The sequence below is a fragment of the Rhipicephalus sanguineus genome, chromosome 7 (genome assembly GCF_013339695.2).
Source record: "Rhipicephalus sanguineus isolate Rsan-2018 chromosome 7, BIME_Rsan_1.4, whole genome shotgun sequence".
Taxonomy (NCBI): domain Eukaryota; kingdom Metazoa; phylum Arthropoda; class Arachnida; order Ixodida; family Ixodidae; genus Rhipicephalus; species Rhipicephalus sanguineus.
The window spans coordinates 70185986-70207778 of NC_051182.1; the positions used below are offsets into that span (position 1 = coordinate 70185986).

The 21793-nt window shown below is 46.0% G+C and overlaps 1 protein-coding gene across 1 annotated transcript; it reads left to right on the forward strand.

Annotated features, from left to right (window-relative positions):
• The first annotated feature begins 943 nt into the window (after positions 1–943).
• LOC119399519 (chondroadherin-like protein) lies at positions 944–21585 on the forward strand. Its single transcript, XM_037666327.2, has 4 exons — positions 944–1389; positions 8719–9009; positions 12061–12212; positions 21235–21585. Exons 1-4 carry the CDS (start codon positions 962–964, stop codon positions 21381–21383), a joined length of 1020 nt encoding a protein of 339 aa, XP_037522255.1. The 5' UTR covers positions 944–961; the 3' UTR covers positions 21384–21585.
• Positions 21586–21793: the final 208 nt, after the last annotated feature.

Below are 21793 nucleotides of genomic sequence, written 5' to 3' on the forward strand. Positions count from 1 at the left end.
GGAACATTGATTGATTTGATTGACACACCCGCCGTAGGCAGTCATCAGAATCTGCCTATTTCCTGAATACTGTATGACATACATGGAAATAACATGCCGAGGTGGCCAACTAGACCTCAGTTGCTCCATTCTCACAATTCTAGCCTACGGTAGCAGGTGGTATTCACTCCAGATCAAATAGTTGTGGTGTAGGTAGTCAAGAAAAGTACAAGTTGTCAGTCCTCTGTGCTTTCATAACATTTCTCTTCAAAATGCCATCCAGTACAGACATTGAAGAGTTCTGTCGTTTGACCACAGCTGGAAACTGCTCGCGCGAAACGTAATAAAAAAAGCAAGACACGGGCTACATATGGCGAAGTGAACAGTCCGCCTCGCTACGCCAGAAACCAAGGAACTGGAATGCACACGACTCTTATCGAGTCAGTTTTTGAATATGCGAATATGTGGCTTCCGTCTGGCAGAAATAATGTTCTTGGTGTTGAAAGTGCACAGCGGAGCGCTGTGAGGATTTTGTTTTTGTTTTTGTTTTCGGTTTCTGCGCACCGAACTCTTGTCTTAGGCACTGCCGGCTTACTTTTCTGTCCACTACTGAGACAGAAACTGTGATGCAGTTTCGCTGCAACACAGCGAAAGCGCATCACTATGGAAGGAAGAAAACAACAACAACAACAACAAGAAAACTTCGAAATATGCACAACTATGGATAAAGGCAACCGAATGAGTATAACATCGAAATAAGCGTCTAGTTCCTCCACGTCGGCATCACGAACGCATGGAAAAACTTCACATCCCCTTCTACCCCCGTATTTGATATATATTCACTTAAACGTCCCCTCTCTCCACATTTCCCGCTCACGCGCTTGATTCGTCATCGCGGACCGGAAGAAGGCGGAGAAGCCCGAACTCCGGCGTGCGAGCGATGTCGCAAATCATAAACAAAAGGGAGTATGCGGCGCAGCGAATGAACCGCAGCTTCGGAGACCGCAACCGCTCCCGCGACACCATGTACCGCGGCCACGCTGGCGCACGCGCAGCGCTCCTGCTCGCTCTGAGCGCACTGGCGCCCTCGCTGTGCCTCGCTGACGAAGCCATTTGCAAGGACACGAGCGGGAAGTACGAGACGTCGTACACGTGCGAAGGCTTCGAGGATCCAGGCGACTTCGAGCGCCGTCTTGACCGTAGCGTCGTCCCTCGCTCGTCACGTGGACTAAGCTTCATCCTTCGCGACTCGCGGCCGCGCGATTTCCCCGTCGGCTGGCTGGAGGGCATCAACGCCACTCTGCTCGAGTTCCAGAACGTAACTCTCACATCGCCCGAATCGTACGACGCAGTACTGTCCGGGCTCGCAGGAGACGCGCCGCCGTCCTCAGTGGAGCGTCTGGTCTTCAGGTACGATGTGGTTCCTCGGCTGTTCAGCCAAACGAGCACTCGCTTGTAATATCGGCCGTAACACGGTGCCGGTGGTTTAAGTGGCCACAAAATTGAACGGCGGTGCCCGTATAAGAAATATTTCTGAAGTATTTTGAGTTGTCCAGTGTCACCATTCAGTCTGATCAGCCTTTCTGCAACAGGCGCCGTGCTGCAGCTCATAGTGAACGCTGCTGCGCACGCACACACACACACATACAGGATGTCCCAGCTATCTTTAGCCAGAGTTTAAAAATATACCGGTGCACACTTTGGCGACGCGACCGAACGCATGTTGCTGACTATTGCCTCAAGTACACCACACTATGGTTCGGGTTCTTCTTAATTGCCGAATGAGGCACTTAATTAACTACTTTTTGAAGCAACGAAGCTGAGCAAAAAATTCCAGTGAGCAAGTTGTAGATCAGTTTGCAAAAGGTGCGAATGGATAGTTTCGAACTTTCTGTCTATTAAGCATTGCGTTTTTCTCCTTACTACAGATGTTCGCGAAATACCAAAAATATACCAAGTTGCATGCCCGCTTGCGCGCCTATGCGGCGGTGATTTGCAGTGCTCCCTAACCTTCCGCTTGCAAACGACACGCTTCCCTCGCGGAAGTTCATGACAACGACAAGCACACGCAGCGGTGATCGCTTCTGTTGCCGCTGGCAAGACGTGCATCATCGCGTAGCCATCTTCTCTGTCCTGTCGAGGCAGCACACCCGGTCAAATGCTATGGTCCTTTCCACGCGGGACGTTCGGCAGCACTGCAATAATGGCGCGCGTAGGTACGTGGTTTTCTTTTTTTTTCGCGGGCATCTGTAGTAAGCAGAAAAACACTAATACTTAATAGATAGAAAGTTAGAAACGGTCTAATCGGGCGTTTTGCAAACTGATCTACAGCTTTCTCATTGAATTTTTTTTGCCAGCTTCGTTGCTTCCGAAGTTAGTTAATTAAACATGCCTGATTAATAAGTTAAGAAGAACACAAAAAAATAGTGTGACGCTGGGTGTCGGAAAGAAATGTTTTTCGTTTCGGTTTTAGTTTCGTTCTACCGCAAAAAGTTGCGCTCCGTTTCTGTTCCGGAACGAAAAAAGAAAATGTTCCGTCACGGTTCGTAACGTTTTTTTTAAGCAAAAATTTGAAGTTAAGGTAAACACAAAAAACATTGAACTTTTGATTCACATTCACATTCTCTTCACATTCCATTCATATTCCATTCCAGGGTCGCGAAAATGTGGAATGATTCCGGAGTCATTCCTATTCTGGAGTGGCAACTCCGCTACACTGGTGGGAAGCAGTAAACCACACACTCTTTGCGCAATTAGCATTGTGTGATGATTGGTTGTCGTTTTACTCTTCTGCCACGCTATATTGCATATGTTAACACGATTCCTTGGCCGACATGACGCCTGCATGGAGTATTTTTGCGAAGGAGTAACAAGCACCAGCGTGGCACTGTGGTGGAAGACTCGACTGCGACGCAGAGGGCGCTGGTTAAAATCCCATTCGATCCTAGAAATTTGTTTCTCAGTTCATTTTTTTCTTATTTCGTGCGATAGCGGTCACGGACACCGGCGGCGGCGGACAAATATGGCCCCAAAATCAGCTGTTGTGATCTCATAACAGCTTTCGCTGTAACAAGCTTCAGCGCCGACAATGCCCTCTCCACTTTGGCCTGCGTGACAGGCGGCTCGAAAGTCCACTTGCGTTAATATACACGTCTCTGGCTGCCACTGTTCTCGTTTGTCGCACAATTTCAACACTGCTTTGGAATTCCTGCCTGAGTTACGCGCTAATACTGTAAGCTGAGATCTGCTCACATTGGATGAGCTCAGGTGTTCCGGTTTGCGAAGTTTTCACGTGAACCGAAAAACGATTGAAAAAATTTCGGTTTCACTCCGGAACAAAATAATAGATAAAGTTTCGGTTAGGTTTTCGTTCCGGTCCAAAATATCGTTTTTTTTTTTGTTTTCGGTTTTCGTTCCGTTCTGATACACTGGTGTGACGTACTCCAGGCAAGTCAGCAACATGCACTTGGTCGCGTCATCATAAAGTGCGTCGGCATATTTTACACGTCTGGCTAAGCTAGGGCAGCATATATATATATATATATATATATATATATATATATATATATATATATATATATATATATATATATATATATATATATATATATATATATATATATATATATATATATATATATATATATATATATATATATATATATATATATTGCATACATAGGAAATAAATTCGTTGTTAGACGCAATATTAATGAGAACCAACTGACAATAATGCCACGGAAAGCATAGGGGACGTCGTTTGTAGTAATTAAGACATCGGCGCCTAATGGACACTATTTAGCCTGAAGTTTCTCTTTCGGGTGCAGTTTGAGAACACTATTCATGTTACCGGGGAGCATTGTTCGGTTCTCTATGGGGTTCAACCTAGTGCTCTTGTGTGACCAACTCGCGCAACACAACCGCAAGCACCACTGAAGTGGGACGCACCGGCCAGCGCACGCCGTCGCGCTGGCATGGCGCGAGTTGTTGGCGGATGCGAAACCGCGGAGGTTCGTCAGGCAGAAGGAGAGTGAAGAGCAAAAAAAAAGAAAGATTAGATGTGCACGCAGCTTATGTTTTGTTTGTAATTTCCTTTTTAAGGAGTTCACCGCCAGGGAGAAAGTGGCTCTGCGCGATTCGACCCGGCCTGTGATGATTTGGCGGTCTGGCTATATGCTCCTGCTCTGCCCTCCTCAGCCATGCCGAAAAGTAAGGCACCCAGGAGTGTGGTGATTGAGCAGCGGACACTTTACTCACTATGCCACAGAACAAACAGAGATACCATGTTCTGCATACCGTGCGGGAAAAGATCAATAGAACCGCCATGTTCAAGTGTTTATGGCACGGCCATGTTTATCACGGCGCCATTGTGCCACCGTACATAACACCATTTTTAACGCAATAGCATTAAAGAACTCGTTTCGAAGAAATTCCGGCGTCGGCAGTTGTGAGCTAAAAATCGGCGTTGTCCGTTAGTGAAAATTCGAGATAGATGCAAACAAATAAATAATAAGAAATCTGCGGCCCGAGTGAGAATTGAACCCTGGCCTTCTACGGGGCAAGCAGGTGTTCTACTACGGAGCCACGCCAGTGCTTGAAACTGCTTCGTAAAAAAACGCTATAAGAATTTCATGCAGTGGGAGGAGTCTCCTACAAGCATGTAATAATGCGTGGCAGAATTGTAGAATCGCACAAGGCGTCAAACATATACGAATAAAAGCTTTGGATCGATTCAACAGTGTAACGAATATGCAAAGAACTCTGCGATGGCTTCCGCTAAACGAGAGCCGCAAAAACCTTCGTCTCCAAACTATATTACTTCATAAACAACAATCAAACTGGGATCATGCCATCTTTCCTCCGCATCATTCGAAATCTCGAAGAGAACATTCATTTAATGTTAAGGCGTATGTCCCCAGGACAGATTATTTTGAATCTTCTCTCTTTCCGCGCACAATGTCGGACTGGAACTTATTAACGCCTGAGGTTGCGAACCAAAAGAGTGCTGATTTGTTTTATAGCACGTTATGCTGCGCGCAATAATGCTGTAATTGGCGCTGCGAGTTTTGTGTGTGAGTAAATGATTGCGCAACGATCGGGTGGTTTAAAAGTGCCCACCCATTACTAAGCGTGCAGTTTCTCAGGTGCGCGTGACACCTTACGGACGCGGAATACGCACTTCGCCAATTTGCAAAAGGAAGAATTATGGCTTAGTGACCACTTCGCAACTGTACTTGTGGTAAGCATTGTAGGATCGTTTGAAACGGCCAATGTTACGCGCACAAATGTTCCTTTCCTTGCGCACGGTTGAAGGCGATGCGCACGGGGCCCGATCGTGTTCTACTCTTGAATGCGAAGCTCAAGCGTTCTCCAAAATTTTTTCCCTGTCGTAGATGCAAGTCGCGCATGTCATCTGTTGAAATTATTTTCATTTATGCAGACCATTTATTGTGCCTACATTGACGACGTTGGAGGCCTAAAACGTTGTTTTGCATTCCTAATTCTGGCTCCTAAAATGCATGCTTTCAGTGCCTAAAAATCCGGCCTCTATAGTAATGGCCTTGCGATGTTACACTTGGCGTTGTTACTTGCCTAGTTTGTCGAGAAAAAGCTGGGAATTAGTCCTTGTCGGTGCCTCGAAGACATTCCCAACTAGTTAGTGGCCATAAAAGTAGAAGGCTGTACCCTTGCAGAATGCGATGCACAGATATAAAGCGGCTTCTCAATTACCTTTATCGGCGATTCTCGCGCTGAGTTAGCATGAAACAATGCGGGCTATGCCAATGTTGGCGTTGGCAAGGCTTCAAAGCATAGCCTTCCAGATTGCAAGTGTACCGGTCAATGTTCTCATGCTTCTGCCTGATGCGGGAAGCTGTAAAATTTCGGTGAAATGCTAGCGAAATTTCAACAGTACACGCACAAGCGGCTCCAAACCAATAATCGCTAAAGATAGGTAAACGTTCCACACAATTCCGTATGACGCCTTAAAGGGGTCGTGAAACGTTTAAAAAATTTTCAACTACGTTGTACTCGGAATCCTGGCAGTCCATAAATACTATATATAGACTCTTTTCATCGTCCGGAATCATTTAATAGCTATAAACGCACAATTACGATTCCCCAGCTCACGTTCCCCTCAACTGTACAGCAGGCGGCACTTTAAGTCAGCCAATGAATAGTCTCTGTCGTCGACAAATCATGGCGACGCAGCGATGTTTGCTGAGCCATAGTTGACCGAGGTTCGTAGCATCATACCGTCTAGATTGTGACGCCTTGAAGACGTCACCATAATGTCACGGACGCCCATACCATCGGGGCCATCGAGGTTGATAGCTCGAAGTCACACTGCTCTGCGCTGTGGCTCGCTGGGCAGCTTGTGAAAGCGAACGTCGTTTCCACTTTGATAAGTTGTACGACACTGCCTGACGATCCACACGGTCGGCATAGGGAGGACTAATAATAATATCTGGGGTTTTACGTCCAAAAACCACGATATGATTAGCATAGCGAGGACTAAGCCACCCAAAGCAAGCCGTAAAACACAACCTAACCCAACCAGTAATAAAAAACTGGGACGTTCACCGAGCCAACGAAGTCAACCTGGAAGGCAAGAATGCACACGTGACGGGGCCCGGATGTACTTGAAAGTGGGAGCATGCAGATCACGTGCTGTACTTGCACAGTATACACCTCAGAGAGCAAAAATTGCTGTGTTATTTGTTTCTTTTCTAGGTCCCTATAAATCTATTATTTTAGAGCAAAAGAAATCTAACGCTGTCTCATCGTGACGTCCCATGTTAGTGCCCATGGCGGCCAGTAATGCCGCATGGTCGTTTAGGAGACCAAGAAAACTGCGATTTCAAACGGGCGTCATTAATTATAGACTGAATATTGCGCCGAAATATGTCGGAATCTGCATGTGTAGTCCTTGTTGAAGCAGGGAAAATTACAACCGGGCAGTATCATTTTCTTTTCACAACCTCTTTAACATTCCCAGGGAAGGTGTAGCTCGGTTTGGAGATCGGGCTAGTTAACAAAGACAAGCGCTGGCTTCCAACTAAAATTTATGAAAAAACGCATATATATATATATATATATATATATATATATATATATATATATATATATGTGTGTGTGTGTGTGTGTGTGTGTGTGTGTGTGTGTGTGTGTGTGTGTGTGTGTGTGTGTGTGTGTGTGTGTGTGTGTGTGTGTCAGCATACTCCATCACGAGAGCGCAATGAAACCGTCGCGTAACAGGCATCTGCAAGTTTAGTCGAACAATCTTATCGGACATACAAAATACACGATCGACAAATGCACAAGAAAAAAAGCAACGAAATGCCTGTCAAAGGTCCATGCATGCAACGCCACCAGGGGAAAGCGCGGCGTCGCATGTTTGTGAAAATGTCCATTGAGGACGCAATGACTAGTTTGGATATTACAAGTGTTTCTTTTTATAATAAAAGTTTCAGGAAAGCATGTGAAGGAAAAAATTTCGACGTAAAAAACTAAGTGTTCGATTAGCGGTATTATTCACCTATTCGATACGTTGTTGCTACGAGAGGTTGTTCGGAATGAGAACACCCAAATACTTATAGAATGTGACAGAGCACACAATACATTTGTTTGTTTTGTGCAAATTTCTAGGAATTATATAGAAACAAATGAGCCACTTGCAAGAACCATATTCAAAAATGGGCAAATGATGCAATAAAATGAGCGCGTGAGTAACGGTTACTGCCTATATTTAGTCAGCGATGTTAGTAACTGTCACAATATTTTTTTCAAGGAGCAAGGTCACTACCCCTACCGTTGCTACCTGTATTTTCCCACCTAAGTAGTAGCAATATTTGTCTCCAAAACACTGGTCCTCTTTCGGAGCAGTAAAAACAGCCAATGGCGGCATGAATTAAAAAGTGAAAATAAACGTGTCGCCAAATATAGCGGAGAATGTCGTAAAAGAGCATTCGTCCTGTTTTTGTTGATTACTTGGGCCGAGTGCGGCGTGAGCTCGATGGCGACAATCTCTTCGAGCACAACTACGCCGGCCCGGCCGACTAGATGCTGACGCCCTGTCACTTTCAAGAAGCGACGCACTATCTTGCTGCGTCCAATTCTTGAGTAGCATTGACGTCGAGCCTACCTCATACCGAGTCCTGCTCGACAGTACCTCCTCATCTTCTCCCCCCAGGGGCACTTCATGTCTACAGCCACAGAGAAGCCTTGTCACTGTTGTGCTGGGAAGTTCATATGCAAGCAAATTATCATGAATTACTCTGTACCCAGACACCCAGCATGTGTTATATTGATGTGCTTCGTTGGAGGAAATGAAGTTCATTCGATGCTCAGTTTCAGGTTTTACTAAACGACTTCAGATATTTTAAAACACTGAAAGGGTTGCTAAACATGACAGCTTTTTCTATAGTTTTTGCTTACATGTTTCAGAGCTTATATTCTTGCCTACACCTTAGCGCTGAAACTAGTTAACTGCTTCGGGTCAGACTCCGAGAGCGAAGGAGCCTATGCTGCATAAGATACACCGATTTGCGATCTTGGTGCATCGGTGCACAACTCTCGGCAGGACAAACACAACAAAGCCTGTTTCCAACAACTCCGTGTCTACTTGAACCGCCTGAGACTTTTCCAGGCATAAGGACTTCTGTACGTTAAGTGACATTAAGCCCAACAGAGAGGCAACAGCCGGCTTTGACGATGTCGAGTGTTTTGTTTCCTGTCCAGTTACGACAGCACGCTTCCGGCCAGCTGGGAGCTCCTTCGCAAGCTGCCCCGTCTCAAGACCCTCGGGCTGGTCAAGATGAGTGGCCTGAGGCTTGGCCGAGACTTCGGCCTTCTACCGCGCACTGTGCGGGGTGTCAGCGTGCTCCACTCGAGCATAGAAACCGTCGAGGACGGTTGGCTCGCAGAGCTGCCAGACCTTGAGTACGTCGTCATCCGGGATTCGAAGCTCCCTCACTTCTCCCGGAGCATGCTGCCCATACCAGCACTAAAACTGCGAAGCATCGACCTCGAGTAAGTGCGCCCGCAGCTACTGGGTGGAATTGAACAGTCTACTTTACAAACAGAAGATGCAAAGGAGCTCTTTGGTAGACAAACATTTATTTGAGGTTGAATGAAGAGAATGTTGCCTTTCTAGTCCTTTTAGTGTTTATTCGTGTTCCGCGGTATTTGTGATTCATAATTATTTCTCGGTTTCAACGCGATAGCGTTAGAGAGCTCGTTTCGCAGAAATTCCGATGTCGGGGTCGGTGACGGCGTCGCTTGTGAGCGAAAAATCGAGAGAGATGCAAATAAAATAAACAATGAAAACTTTCGGTCCCATTGAGGATCGAACTCGGGCGGTTTGCTTTGCAAGCAGGTGTCCTTACACAAAGCTGCGATGTTTTTTTTTTATTTATTGCCAAAGCCACGATGTTACTTGCAAGTGCTACTAGAAAAAACACTACAAAATGCCATGCGGTGGAAGGAGTCTCCTTAACGCATTTTGTTCGGCAGGTGTTACGACGAAAATGAGCCCATTCGGCGATTTGTAGGCGCATTGGCGAGGCCATCAAACGTTTTTTGCGCGACGCCATGCATCGAAAAAAGCCGGAATAGTGCACCCATCGCCGCTAAAAACACACACAAACATGAGAAGAGCTCCAAAAATTGCAACTATGTCCATCTAGCGGAAAACATATCAAGCAAACAGATAATGTGCTGCCATCTGTGAGGCACTGTGAGAAACATGTCTCGACTCTATCACAGGGAAGTGTTTTAGATCGAAAACCTGTACCATTACTATAGATACATCGCGCGCGCGCGTGTATGTGTCTGTGTGCGTGTGTGTGTAACGACACACATTAATAAGTATGCACTTAGTGGTTAGAGTGCGCACTAGGGGCCGGATTTCGCTATTGCGTTCAACTCTTAAAGGCAACGCTTAAGGGTCCCCCAATTTTTATGACATGGTTATCAATTAGTTTTTATTTTTAGTGTTTTGTTTTGTGACGTATATTTTACTACCTTCTTTTACTTGCTCCTTTTCCCTCTTCCGAAGCCTACTTGGGGCTTCTGTTAATCTGCTGGTGAACTTTCTGCTGATCTGCGGAACTTCTACCACCACACCACGTATATTCCACATCAATTTCCAACGACATATAATTGCTCACTTCATTAACAGGACAAGTGAACACACCAACCTCAGCAACTCTATTCACAATGACAAGCATTTCCTTACGATCTCTGAAGTAGCACGAAGCATGCTTCGTTGTTTTTACACATTCCGCGTTGCAAAATGCCAAATCGATACACGTGCCTCTATTAATAGCATCCGTTCATCATGAAGTTCAGCATATCAGCAAAAAGTTAAACAGCAGATCAGTAGAAGGTCCAAGTAGAGTTTAGACTTCACATTCTCAGAAAGTTCTAGGAAACCCCTCAAATTTCTGCTTAATATACTCACCTGAACGCCGCAAAGACGAAGTGAACGAAGTACATGCGTGTATTGTGCGCTCATACGCAGCAAGTGAGCTCACTTTCTTTACTTAGCAGTGGAGCTGTTCTAGCTCGGTGTAATGTCGTGACCCGAAAAATATTATCATCACGAACGGGTATGTTCCAGAGAAATTGGACAAATTGCGCCGATTTTTCTGTCGTATAGCAAGGAGGTGAGAGAAAGAGAGAAAGAAATAGATAGAAAAAAGAAGAAGAGAGAAAATCTTGGCGAGAGAAATGTCTCACGAGGCGGCGGGATTCGAACCCACGTACGCACGCTCCGAAGGCATGCGTCTTAACCACTCGGCTATCCAGGCACACTTACAGAGCATAGCATACCCTATAGTATAGTATCGCATAGCAAGGGGTAGGAAAGAGAAGTGGGGGTGAGGAAAAGAATGAGAAAGAGAGAGGGAAAAATGCAGAAAGAGGATAAAAGAGTGAAAATAAATTTATGGAGAGGAAAAAAAGATAGAGAGAAAGAGGAAGCGAGCGAGAAATAGAGTGTGAGACAAAGGAAGGAAAGAAAGAGAAAGAAAAAGATAGACAGAGATAGTAGGAAAAGAAATAAACGGGGACAAACAACGTATGCTTACAACATAACAAAACCTAGCAAGAACCAGTTACAACATCGCAGCAACCGGCGTTAGCCTAAAGTCTTAGGGATAGACCAACAACGCCGTGCCTAGCTTGGCGCGTCATTGCGCAAACTTGCCAGAATTTTTGGACAGACATTTATGGTTTACGGCTCAAAAAGCTTTAGGACGGTTAAAAAGCGTTCTGACTGTTTTTATGTTAACATTACGTGATGTTCTCCCACGCCTATTATCGGGCAACGTTCTGCACCTGCCGAACAAAATGAACGGTGAGAACTTGTTTTCGTCGACGCTGATAAAGGGACACTAAAGAGAAGAAACGAAATGGTTTAGATCAATAAATTGTGCTCTGAGAACTCTAATGTCGTTAATTTCGTCATTATTAGAGGAGAAAATCTAGTTCAAAGTTTCATTTTTAAATTTCGCGCGGAAATCTCCCCGCGTGACGTCATGGATTTCAAAGTGTATTTATCGTATTTTGGCGCCATTGGCTCAACAATATTACCCCAAACTTGGTATGTTAAGTCTATGGCCGCCTCACAGGACAATGTACTTCATTTTTACCGATTAGGAACTACGTAGTCCCTATTAGGCGCCATCAAAACTTGTGACGTCACGGCGAATGGTGCGGAAACTTCAAGTTGGCGGCGCCACCCACATTTTGTTTCTGCGCGTTTTCTCACTTACTAAGCGTCTTCTCGCAGCAAGCGTGGTGTTTTTGGTATCGTGAAAGAGTACTTTACTGATATGAGAAAAATCATTTTGCTCTTTAGTGTCCTTTTATTGTAGTTCTCCTTCATTGATCAACATTCGCCAGAAAATATTAGTCAACGGGGTCCAGCCTAGTTCACTTGCCTACTTTCCATTATCGGTTCTCACTCTCTCTCAAGCATCAACCCATGAGTCTCTTTTATGATGATGATGACGATGCTCCTGGGATGATTGCCTGTTCTGCTGAAATGACAGTGCCGCGTTTCGTCTTCCCACAAAGCTACAATGACTTGAGCGCCATCCCGGCGGGCTTCGGCGACGGCTTTCCCGCTCTGGCGTTCCTGGACTTGGAGGGAAACAAGGTCACCACCATCGAGGAGCGTGAACTCGCCGGTGTGCTGAACGACACCAGCACCGTGGTACTACTGGGAAGTAAGTCACTCTGATGAGGTGCATGAATTTTGGCATTGATGTGCATTGATTTGAAGACACGCGGGAGAAAACAAGCAAAACAACATTAAGCCACGTAAACTGGAATAGCGCTGCTCTTCTCTCTTTCCCTATCGTTTATTTTTCACCTCCTGCGGTTTAGAGCACCAAGCCGAAAACTACGGTCTCATCAGGGTGTCAAAGGGAAGCGAATCCCGAGCCCGAAGCTGTTCCCTAGCAAACAACTTGTTGGCCGGAACTAAACTCTAACCATTATTCTGAGGAGGTTATGAACCAATATCGAACCTGAACCAAAACGAAATATCGTTTATTGATTATAAGCGTCAGAGTTGTTGCACTCTATATGCACAAACTTATTCAGATGGAGATACATCTGAGTGATTCTGGTGTATTATAGATGCTGTTGCACATACGACTGGTTGCCTACACAGACCAAACTAAGAGGTAACTGATGCAAAGTATTTGCCCACCGTTGAGTTAGCATCTCTGGCTGTTATGCAGCCTATTTTTTTGCTGTTTTAGTTTAGAGAGAGCAGGTTATCATTTCACTTTTTTCAATATGTTTATATTCCTTCAAATCGATCCACGTTGCTTCATCTTCTAACTAGACGATCACTGTACTCCACACTGTATCACAAGCTCCACACTCCAGCACTAGACGATCGTCTACTGCATATTTATAATGAATTTCAATGTGATCATGTCCCATGACACGTGTAGTGTCCATGTATTAAAATACGTGAGGTGTTTTGTTGTTGAACATACCCTACGCAACTTTTCATTTTGACCGGTGCTCGACTATTGCTTCTAGTTAACATTATTGCGTCGCCCTAGCTCGAAAAGCTTGCTCTTTGAGGATTTTTATAAATTTATACTGCTTAAGCTATTTCCAACATGGTTAACAACAACAAAAATTCAAGAGCTATTCCCCTATATCCAGGTTGATGACCAGCGAAGCTGTTTCGCACACGGCAGAGAGGCAACAGAATTTCGAACCTTACCCAATCACTCACCCTATTGCTAAATTCGAAATCTTTCCCAGAGAGTCTCTTTCGAAGTTAGCTTGTGCTGCTTCATAAAATATCATGCCTCACCAACTAGCCCATAAGTACATATTAAGCTACTTTAAAGTTTTCCACCTGAGAAGCATTCGTCTTTTTGCCGTGATGGTATCGTCTTGTCGGGCTTTCGCATGCCCTTGGCGTTTCATGCACGATATTGAGGAGCCTTTTGAGCAACATGCGTCTTTTAGACGTATTCTTCGTTTCGAGACGTGCGCCATAATAATAATTGTTGGAGTATACCGTCCCAAAACGACGAAATGATTGTAAGCTTAAAAAAACAGAGTTTAGCTAGTTGGTAAGTATTCATTCTAAAGAGACAGGGCGTACAAACAGGGATACAAGAGGGAAGTAAACATACCACGAACGCCGAAGTTTGTGGCGTCTTGACTTCTCTCTTGTGTCCCTGTTTGCACGCCCTGTCTGTTTAACATGGGTGATTAGGAGGGACGCCTTAGTGGATGGCTCCGGAAATTTTGACCACCTAGGGTTCTTTAACGTGCACCTAAATCTAAGTGCACCGGCCTCTAGCATTTTCCGTCCAACGAAATGTGGCCGCCGCGGCTGGTATTCAATCCCGCGACATTCGAGACGGCAATCGAGCACCATAACCACTAGACCACCCCAGCGGGTACGCGACAGGCATCGTCTTGTATGGCTCGCCGCATGCGCTTGGAGTGTCGAATAGTGGAGTTGGCCCAAATAGTGCGGCACGTACGTTAGTGTTGGCCACCCGTGTGTTCCCTTCTTCATTTTTGGCGCACCAGTGCACTGTAAGAAGAAATTCGGCAGATCCCACGTACCGTGGGAATCGATGTTATGCGAGGCACGCTGCTGGAAGGTGACTGTGACGTAATTTTTGTTACTGAGCGAAACGTTACAAAATGACGCTAAAGATCTGACAAATTTTATACGCACACACATATGCTGAAGAGCCGCATATGTGTTATTTAACCAGTTGTTTACAGTTGGGTAACGCTGCCAACGGCAACGTGGGTATTACCATCGTATTACCAACACCGGAAGCGGTAAGCGGATATGTAGTGCTTATATTTGTCCCTTGTGATGGAGAAGGCACGCACGTTTCACGAGCCCGTTTGCATGTGTGGAAGAGGTTCTTGACAGTTCTAAACAAGGTCATCATAACGGTGGTCAGTGAGCACCAGCAGCTGCTGGTCATGACTTGTTATTGGATCCGGTCGTGATCGCGGTGAGGAGCGGTCCATGTGTAGTGAAGTATCAGGTATAGTACAGTTGTTGGAAATCGTGCATGCCTCGGTCATTTCGTTGACCAATTCTATGTCGATAGAGCCCGCGACATGTCGGAACCTGAAGTCACCCTTCGCTTTGGTGAGGTATAGGCCGTCGAGGCTGATAGGCCTGGATAATGCTACGTAGACCAACATCAGTGGATGGCGCTTGTCGTATTCATAGACTACATGGGCGTATGTGGCCTACGTAGCCCAGTCTACAAAGCGGCTGTCAATCAATCTGGCATCATCATCGGTCAGTATGAGGCCATCGCCCAGGCTCGTAAGAAATGAAAAGGACACTGCGTCGTTCTGGAGGACTAAGTGCACTTTACGGTGCGATGATGTGAATATCATAGGTAACTTTCGTTAATGTATTCCTCCGGGGTCGAGCAATGCTTCAATCTAGCTTGCTGAGTCATAGGAATACAAATGTAATGTTTATTAGACTTCTATAAAAGCGCAGCCAACACTGGAACGACAACGTAAAACCTGATATGACGCCTGTATCGTAGGAGTACACATCGTAGGAGTATCATGTAGCGTTTATTGCTTTCTTGCAAAATTAGATCGCCAGCACCATAACCACAATTGGCGTTGCACCGACATTACGCCTGCATAGGCTGTTTTTTCAACCAGTCTATTGACCTGGCATGGCTCTGTGGTAGAATATGTGATTGCCACGCAGAATGCTTGGGTTCGATTCCTGCTGGCATCCTAATTTTCATTGTTTTCATTCGTCTGGCCAACTCTGCCGATGTCGGTTTTTGTTAAGGCTCTCGCATTTAAGTTACCAATATCTGTTCTCGCCCCTTCCTGGATAGGTATAAACTGTCAATCACCTGTGGCGCATACCCGTACACCGCGGCCCGTGGTAAACGGGTATGGGCCACACGTTTCTCGGGGAAAGGGTTTAACGACGTACGCGACAGGATTTTCACGTTATTCATGTCTTGAACCAACAGTCATATTCGTCAAATCCCCTTGCACTCCCATGCTAATTTTGGTCTACATCAAGTTAAGAAGGCGATCATGAGAGCACCCAGACGTAGGCGGATAGATAGATAGATAGATAGATAGATAGATAGATAGATAGATAGATAGATAGATAGATAGATAGATAGATAGATAGATAGATAGATAGATAGATCCTTTGGCACATAGAAACGCTCAATGTGCCAAAGGTTCCCTAAGAAATGATTCGCATTTAAAAAGGGGTGGGAAAAGACAAAGGAGTGGGCACTGTGGGCAAACCGCGCATGAGCCAATGAGGACGCTAACTATGGAGCAAACACGTATACATTTATCTCTTGGAAATTTACGTTTACACAAGGCCATATCAGTATCCACGTGGGACAAGTGCGGCGATTAAAGTTACACGAAACTTATAAAAAGAGGCATTGCAAAATCTTGCATTTTGCAGGCCACCAAAAAAAACGTACCAGCACAGTATGAGCCAAACCATGAGAGAGAGAGACTCTTTATTGGAAAAACAGAGATTTTTGCCGGCGTCAGTATACCGCTGGCATGCTACTCTGTGAAGGGATGCGGAACGGGATTGACAGACGTGAGATCGCACGTGGCGTGAGATCGCACGCTTCAAGAAAAACGCGTTTGTGTCAAAATACGAATGAAATCACCGTTTCTTTTACAATTGTATTTCAGGAAAACCTTCATTATATGGGGCGTGGCACCAAATCGGCATCGTTAATTCGGGTTGGTGAAAACATTGACCATTATGTGTACCTGCCGAGAAGTGGAACTTTATTCGCTAAGTAGAGAATATCGTAAAATCGCGTTTCGTTAGACAGAACTTTAAATGTGTAATGTTATAGACACGTAGCAAAGTTCACATACCTGTAGTGAATGCTGCAGTCGCTAAATTTTTACTACCTTCTCTTTAAGACTGTAGGAAGAGCGGGAGCCCAGGGTACACAAGAAACTACAAACATTTAAACCTATTCAACGCCAATGGAAGTTGTGTTTCCAGCCAGAACACTTTATTGAAGCGATGTCCCGTCGCTTTGTATAGGACACACACACTTTACTTGCAGTTTTGTACTGAGGAGATCTAGAGTCAAAACCGGAGTGCGAACAGTGCGCTAAACATCCCTCCGCGGATCACATTACCTATATGTCGCACATTAACAGCATGTGCGACATATGAGAAAAAAATGCTGAACAGTTCTCGCGAACATTACAAAACACAAAGACGATTGTCTCTCTAGGAGACTTTTTAGAAGCCTTCTTTATTTACCGCTTTCATTTTACCTTTGAACTGAACGTTATATTGAGGGGTGGCGCATCTTAATCACGGCTACATTTGTTGAATAAAACTCAAGTTAACTATTTTTATCATCTCGTAGGTAAGCTTAGAATGAGTCGCTAGCTCCTCTTTGAAAGGCGTTCTTGAATAATAGGAAATAATAATAATTGCTGGGTTTTTACGTGCTCAAAACACGATACGATTATGCGGCACGCCGTAGTGGAAGTCGGCGAAAACTCCTGCCATATGGTGTTCCTTAACGTGCCCTCACATCGCACACACACGGGCCTCTATCATTTCGGCTCCATCAAAATGCAACCGTGGCGGTCGGGATCGAACTCCCGACTTTCGGGATAGCAGCCGAGCACCTTAAATGCTGCACCACCGCGAAGGCGAGGAATACGAAATAAATTCTGAGCCTGGACGGGCTCAAATATGAGCCGAGTCAACTCTAACCGACGCTCAGCGCCCTCTAAAATTCCAGTGTATCCCTTCACTCATAAAATATGATGCACTGCTGTGCGATGCGTCAGTATTGCACAATACTGCTCCGAGGCATTTAGGACTCTATGAAAAGAAGAGAAAGTAACTTCCGCGCGATATAATATACACTTGTGCATTTTTCATTTAGCCGTCGTGATTAGACAGTGAAAATCTAGGAAAATCCCCCTACAACCATTTCCTAAGTTATACGAGAGCGCGTGCTTAGCACACGTACTTGATTTAATTTTGATTTAACGGCAAATGACAGACTGTACAGTTGGATTTGTAGACGCACAGTGGATCATACTGTGCGTAGGCAAAGACCTCACCATTCACGTGCGAGCTGTTCTTAGCACTAAGCCCGATTCATCGTAGTGTGATGATATTGTCATTGGCCTCTTCGCTTCGACAACGAAGTTTACTTAACGTTTGTGTAAAACTTGTACATAACCGTACACGCAGAACTTGTAGAATATGCGTGGATACTGTGAAAGCACGATATGCTTGACAGCGCTCTCCCACTTTACGGTCGCACATATTCGCGCTTCTTGTCAAGTGCTTCCGTTACACGGAGGATATATACTCACCACGCTACAGGTTCCATTCCTGAGGGAGGGGCAATATTTTTTTAGATGCGAAGTATCTCTTGCTCGGGGGTATGTAACGCGGCGTGGTCATCCGCACGCAGCGTTGTGGTTCGCACTCACACTACGCGTGCGCGACTCTCCTCCTTCCCTCTCTCCAACAGCTGCGCATTACTCTCTCCACTTCTCTACCAGCACCTGCTTGCGCTTCTCCTGCGTTCTCGCTTCTGCACTCACGGCGCATACGCTACTCTCATCCTATTGGCCGCGAGATCGAGCGATGTCGCCGCTTGGCGGCTTCTGGCTGAACCGCGCCTAGTGTGGATTGCTCCATGCGTCGTCTGCTAGCCACGTTGTGTTCGCATGTGCGCGTACGTCAGGCAGGTCCTCAAAAGGCGGTTTGTTTCGTTGCGTTAGTGCAACTTCAACCGCTCGTAGGTATACCTAACACGATGGAAAGAAGCATTTGGCCTTGATCGGCTGTATATATACTGTAATAAGATCGGTGAGTGCACTTGCCGAGAGCGCTGTGTGTGTACATCGTACCGTCCGTTCACGAGAGTCATATCAGTGTAGGTGCCGCTCTGTGGTCCAAGCGCGTTGCAAAGTGCACTTGGCGTTGTCCTAAAGCTGAGAGGTAATAAATCTCATGGGAATATAGCCTTTTAGCGGCTCGGTGGTAAAAAAAATGCTCTCATGCACTTGCGCATTGTGGTTAGGTGTAAACCTCAGGACTGTCGTTCATAGGTTACGCGACGAGTTTGTTGTGTACGGTCCTGGTCCCACTGCAGAGAAATATTTCTGTCAAGTCACGTCCGACATTTCGGTACTTAAATTGCCCCCTAAACAGAACAAAAAATAGAATGACACGGAAATCGCAAAACTGAGTTGCCTTGCGCAAATATAACTTGTGGCGAAATGTATACAAAGACACCCGTTTACTTAGATTAAGGTACGCGTTAAAGAGCCCTGATGGTCAAAAATTGGGGGACCCTTAAGCTTCGCCTTTAAGAGTTGAACGCGATAGCGATATCCGGCCCCTAGTGCGCACTTCAAACACTAAGTGCATACTTATTAATGTGTATTGTTACACACACACACGCACGCACGCGCGCGAATTTTACAGGCTTTCGATCTAAAGCAAGAGTCGCATGGCCTCCAAGATATACGCCGCGCGCCGGCCCTCTCGGATGCCATGAAAAGTCGAGACATATTTCTCACAATGCCTCACAGATGGCAGCACATTATCTAGCGTTTGCTGCGTTGGCTTGATATGTTTTCCTCTAGGTGGACATAGTTTTCCATTTTTAGAGCTGTTTGAAAGTTCGTGTGTGTATTTAGCGGCCATGGCTGCACTATCCCGGCGTTTTTCGACGTAGTTTGATGGCCTCGCGAATGCGCCTACCGTATGGGCTCGTTTTCGTCGTGACACCTGCCGAACAAAATGCGTCGAGACTCCTTTCACTACATGACATTTATGTAGTGTTTTTGTCCGAAGCAGCTGCACGCAACATCGTGGCTTTGTGGTGACACCTGCTTGCCACGCGAACGGCCCGGGTTCGATCCTCATTGGGACCGAAGATTTTATCGTTTATTTTATTTGCTACTTACTCGATTTTTCGCTCACGGATGATTTTTCGCTCACAACCAACGGTGCCGACGCCGACAGCGGAATTTCTGCGACACGAGCTCTCTAACGCTACCGCGTTAAAATTAATCCAAACGGCGTACTTCACATTTATGTCGTGGTAATTTCACGCGAAGCCACATCTTTTTTTTCTTTACATTATCTTGAGCGCTTGTGTTGCGCTGTTATAGTAGATTTACGGAAGGCAGCGGACATTATTCGCATGAAAAAACGTACTTTGGTCCCGTGAAATAACCCGGCCAAAGTTCCATTACTGTCGTGCAAGTAATCAATCGGAGAAAGTTCCGTGCTGTACAGTTACTTTGTGTACTGTTACTGGCATAAAAACAAGCGTGTTTGTGTTAAACGTCTCCGTAGCGTTAAAGCGCTGTCAGGCTTTCCTCAGTAAACCTATAAACTGTCCAACATTTCATGGAGAACTGAATAAGAAATGCGAATGAATATTTGATCACGCAATGCACAAAGTGCTATTTCAACTCATCGTACAGGAATACGGGTTTTCTTTTTGTTGGGGGGTATCCAGATGAACAAGAAGTAAATAGTTAATTCAGTCGCGCGATACAGCAGTGCGTAGTAGGTGGAAGACAAGCTAAACATGTACAAATAAAACAACAAGAAAATGTCGCCCATTGCGAAAACGCAGACTGTCGCCGAAGGCGAGCCACCCGTTCGTTGGCAAAATGCGCTTCTCTCACAAGTAATAGTAACGTTCGGCGCGCTTCGCGCATTAATTCGGGAATGAAGAGCGCACACATTACCAGAAAGCTGCAGTCAATGCATTTTGTTTGCCGCAAATCCGGTCAAATCGCTCACAACGAAGCGCTGTCGTGCGCGTTTGTATACGCACCGACAACCGCCTATCCACACTAGCGCGGCGACGGTGCTGCCACCTGTAGCCCGATCTCGCGGCGAATAGTCTCCTCTCCTTCAAATGGCAGAGCGCTGCGCGCGTTCAGTCCAGCGCTTGCCTCGGTTGGCTCCTCTGAAATGCGGGCTCGACATGCCGAAATTCTCTCCTGCGCAGCGCCGCGATGAGGGCCAGCGCATGCGCGTCCCCTCCCCCTCTCTCTCCTCTCCTACGCTGCCTCTCTCTCGCGCGCCTGTCGACGTTCCCCGCACGCGCTGTGAGAATTAACGGCCAGGCTAGAGGGAAGTCACGACGCGCGTAGTGTTCCTCTTCGCGTTCCACGACGCGAGGTCGGTAGCATGCCCAGCGAACGCCAACGGAACGCGATCGTGCAGGTGCTCCGGCTTCGCATCGCCTCATGGTCCCCTTTAGGAGGAGATGGTGTAATTTTTTGTAAGTTCTTTTTATACGCTCGTCTTGTTGGAGCCAGAATGCCAGGCCGAAGCGTTATCAGTTTACTGTGGAGTATGTGGTGGCGCGTTTTCATCCAATACCAGAACATTTGGATCACCAACAATTTATTCACCAGTGTTGATGGAGCGTAGGAAGTTGAACACCGCACTAACCAGACTACGCGTTCAGGAATAATGTGGTTTGTAGGAATAAACTGCACACTGTAACTCTGTCGTCATGTCGTCTTTTTCTGATGTTCGTAACCCATTTGACATAGATAAATGGTGTATCCAATGGCGTGAGTGAAGGGGGCTAATACTGTGCTTTGATAGAGAGCGACAGTGTTGAGTTATACTGGATACCAGAAGCAGTAATAATGTAGCAGCAAACCTGCTCTTTTCGAACGGTGCAGACAACTGGCTCCACTGCGACTGCAAGCTGGCCCACCTCGGGCGCCACTCGGACCGCCGGCTGCGCGCTCGGTGCCACACTCCGGAGAAATTGCGAGGACGCAGCGTGCAGAGCCTCACCGACGTCGAACTTAACTGCCCAAGGCGCTAGACGAGTTTCACTCGATGCGTCTGCCTTGCCTTTCACGCTTATTTTGTACTATATTTAAAGTAACTAAGTCCCGTCTATGCTATCTCCAGTATCTGCTCCACATATTTCAAGAGAAACAGACGCATCATCAAGGCCGAGAGCGCACCTGGACTCCAGCAACCAGAAGACTCACCAAGAAATAAAGCCTCTCTATGCTCAACCATGCGTATTACATCAAAGCTTCGTCTTGTGCGCAATATAGACCAGAATTTTGATTGCTTGCAGCCATCCTTGCTTGGGGGTTGCGGGGTCACCTGGAACACACGATTATGATAGTATCCGGCCTCTTCTTATCGCACGCTTGCCGCCAGTGTTCTCGTGCCCTCTGTTGTGACGTAACCAAAGCCACGGCCCCTACGCCGGCAGCGCCG

What these genes read in the sequence shown, in the direction of transcription:
- LOC119399519 (XM_037666327.2), top strand. Translation starts at nt 962, where the DNA reads ATGAACCGCAGCTTCGGAGACCGCAACCGCTCCCGCGACACCATGTAC. An exon ending in GTGGAGCGTCTGGTCTTCAG is followed by an intron (nt 1,390 to 8,718) that starts GTACGATGTGGT and finishes TTTCCTGTCCAG; the next exon opens with TTACGACAGCACGCTTCCGG. An exon ending in CTGCGAAGCATCGACCTCGA is followed by an intron (nt 9,010 to 12,060) that starts GTAAGTGCGCCC and finishes CTTCCCACAAAG; the next exon opens with CTACAATGACTTGAGCGCCA.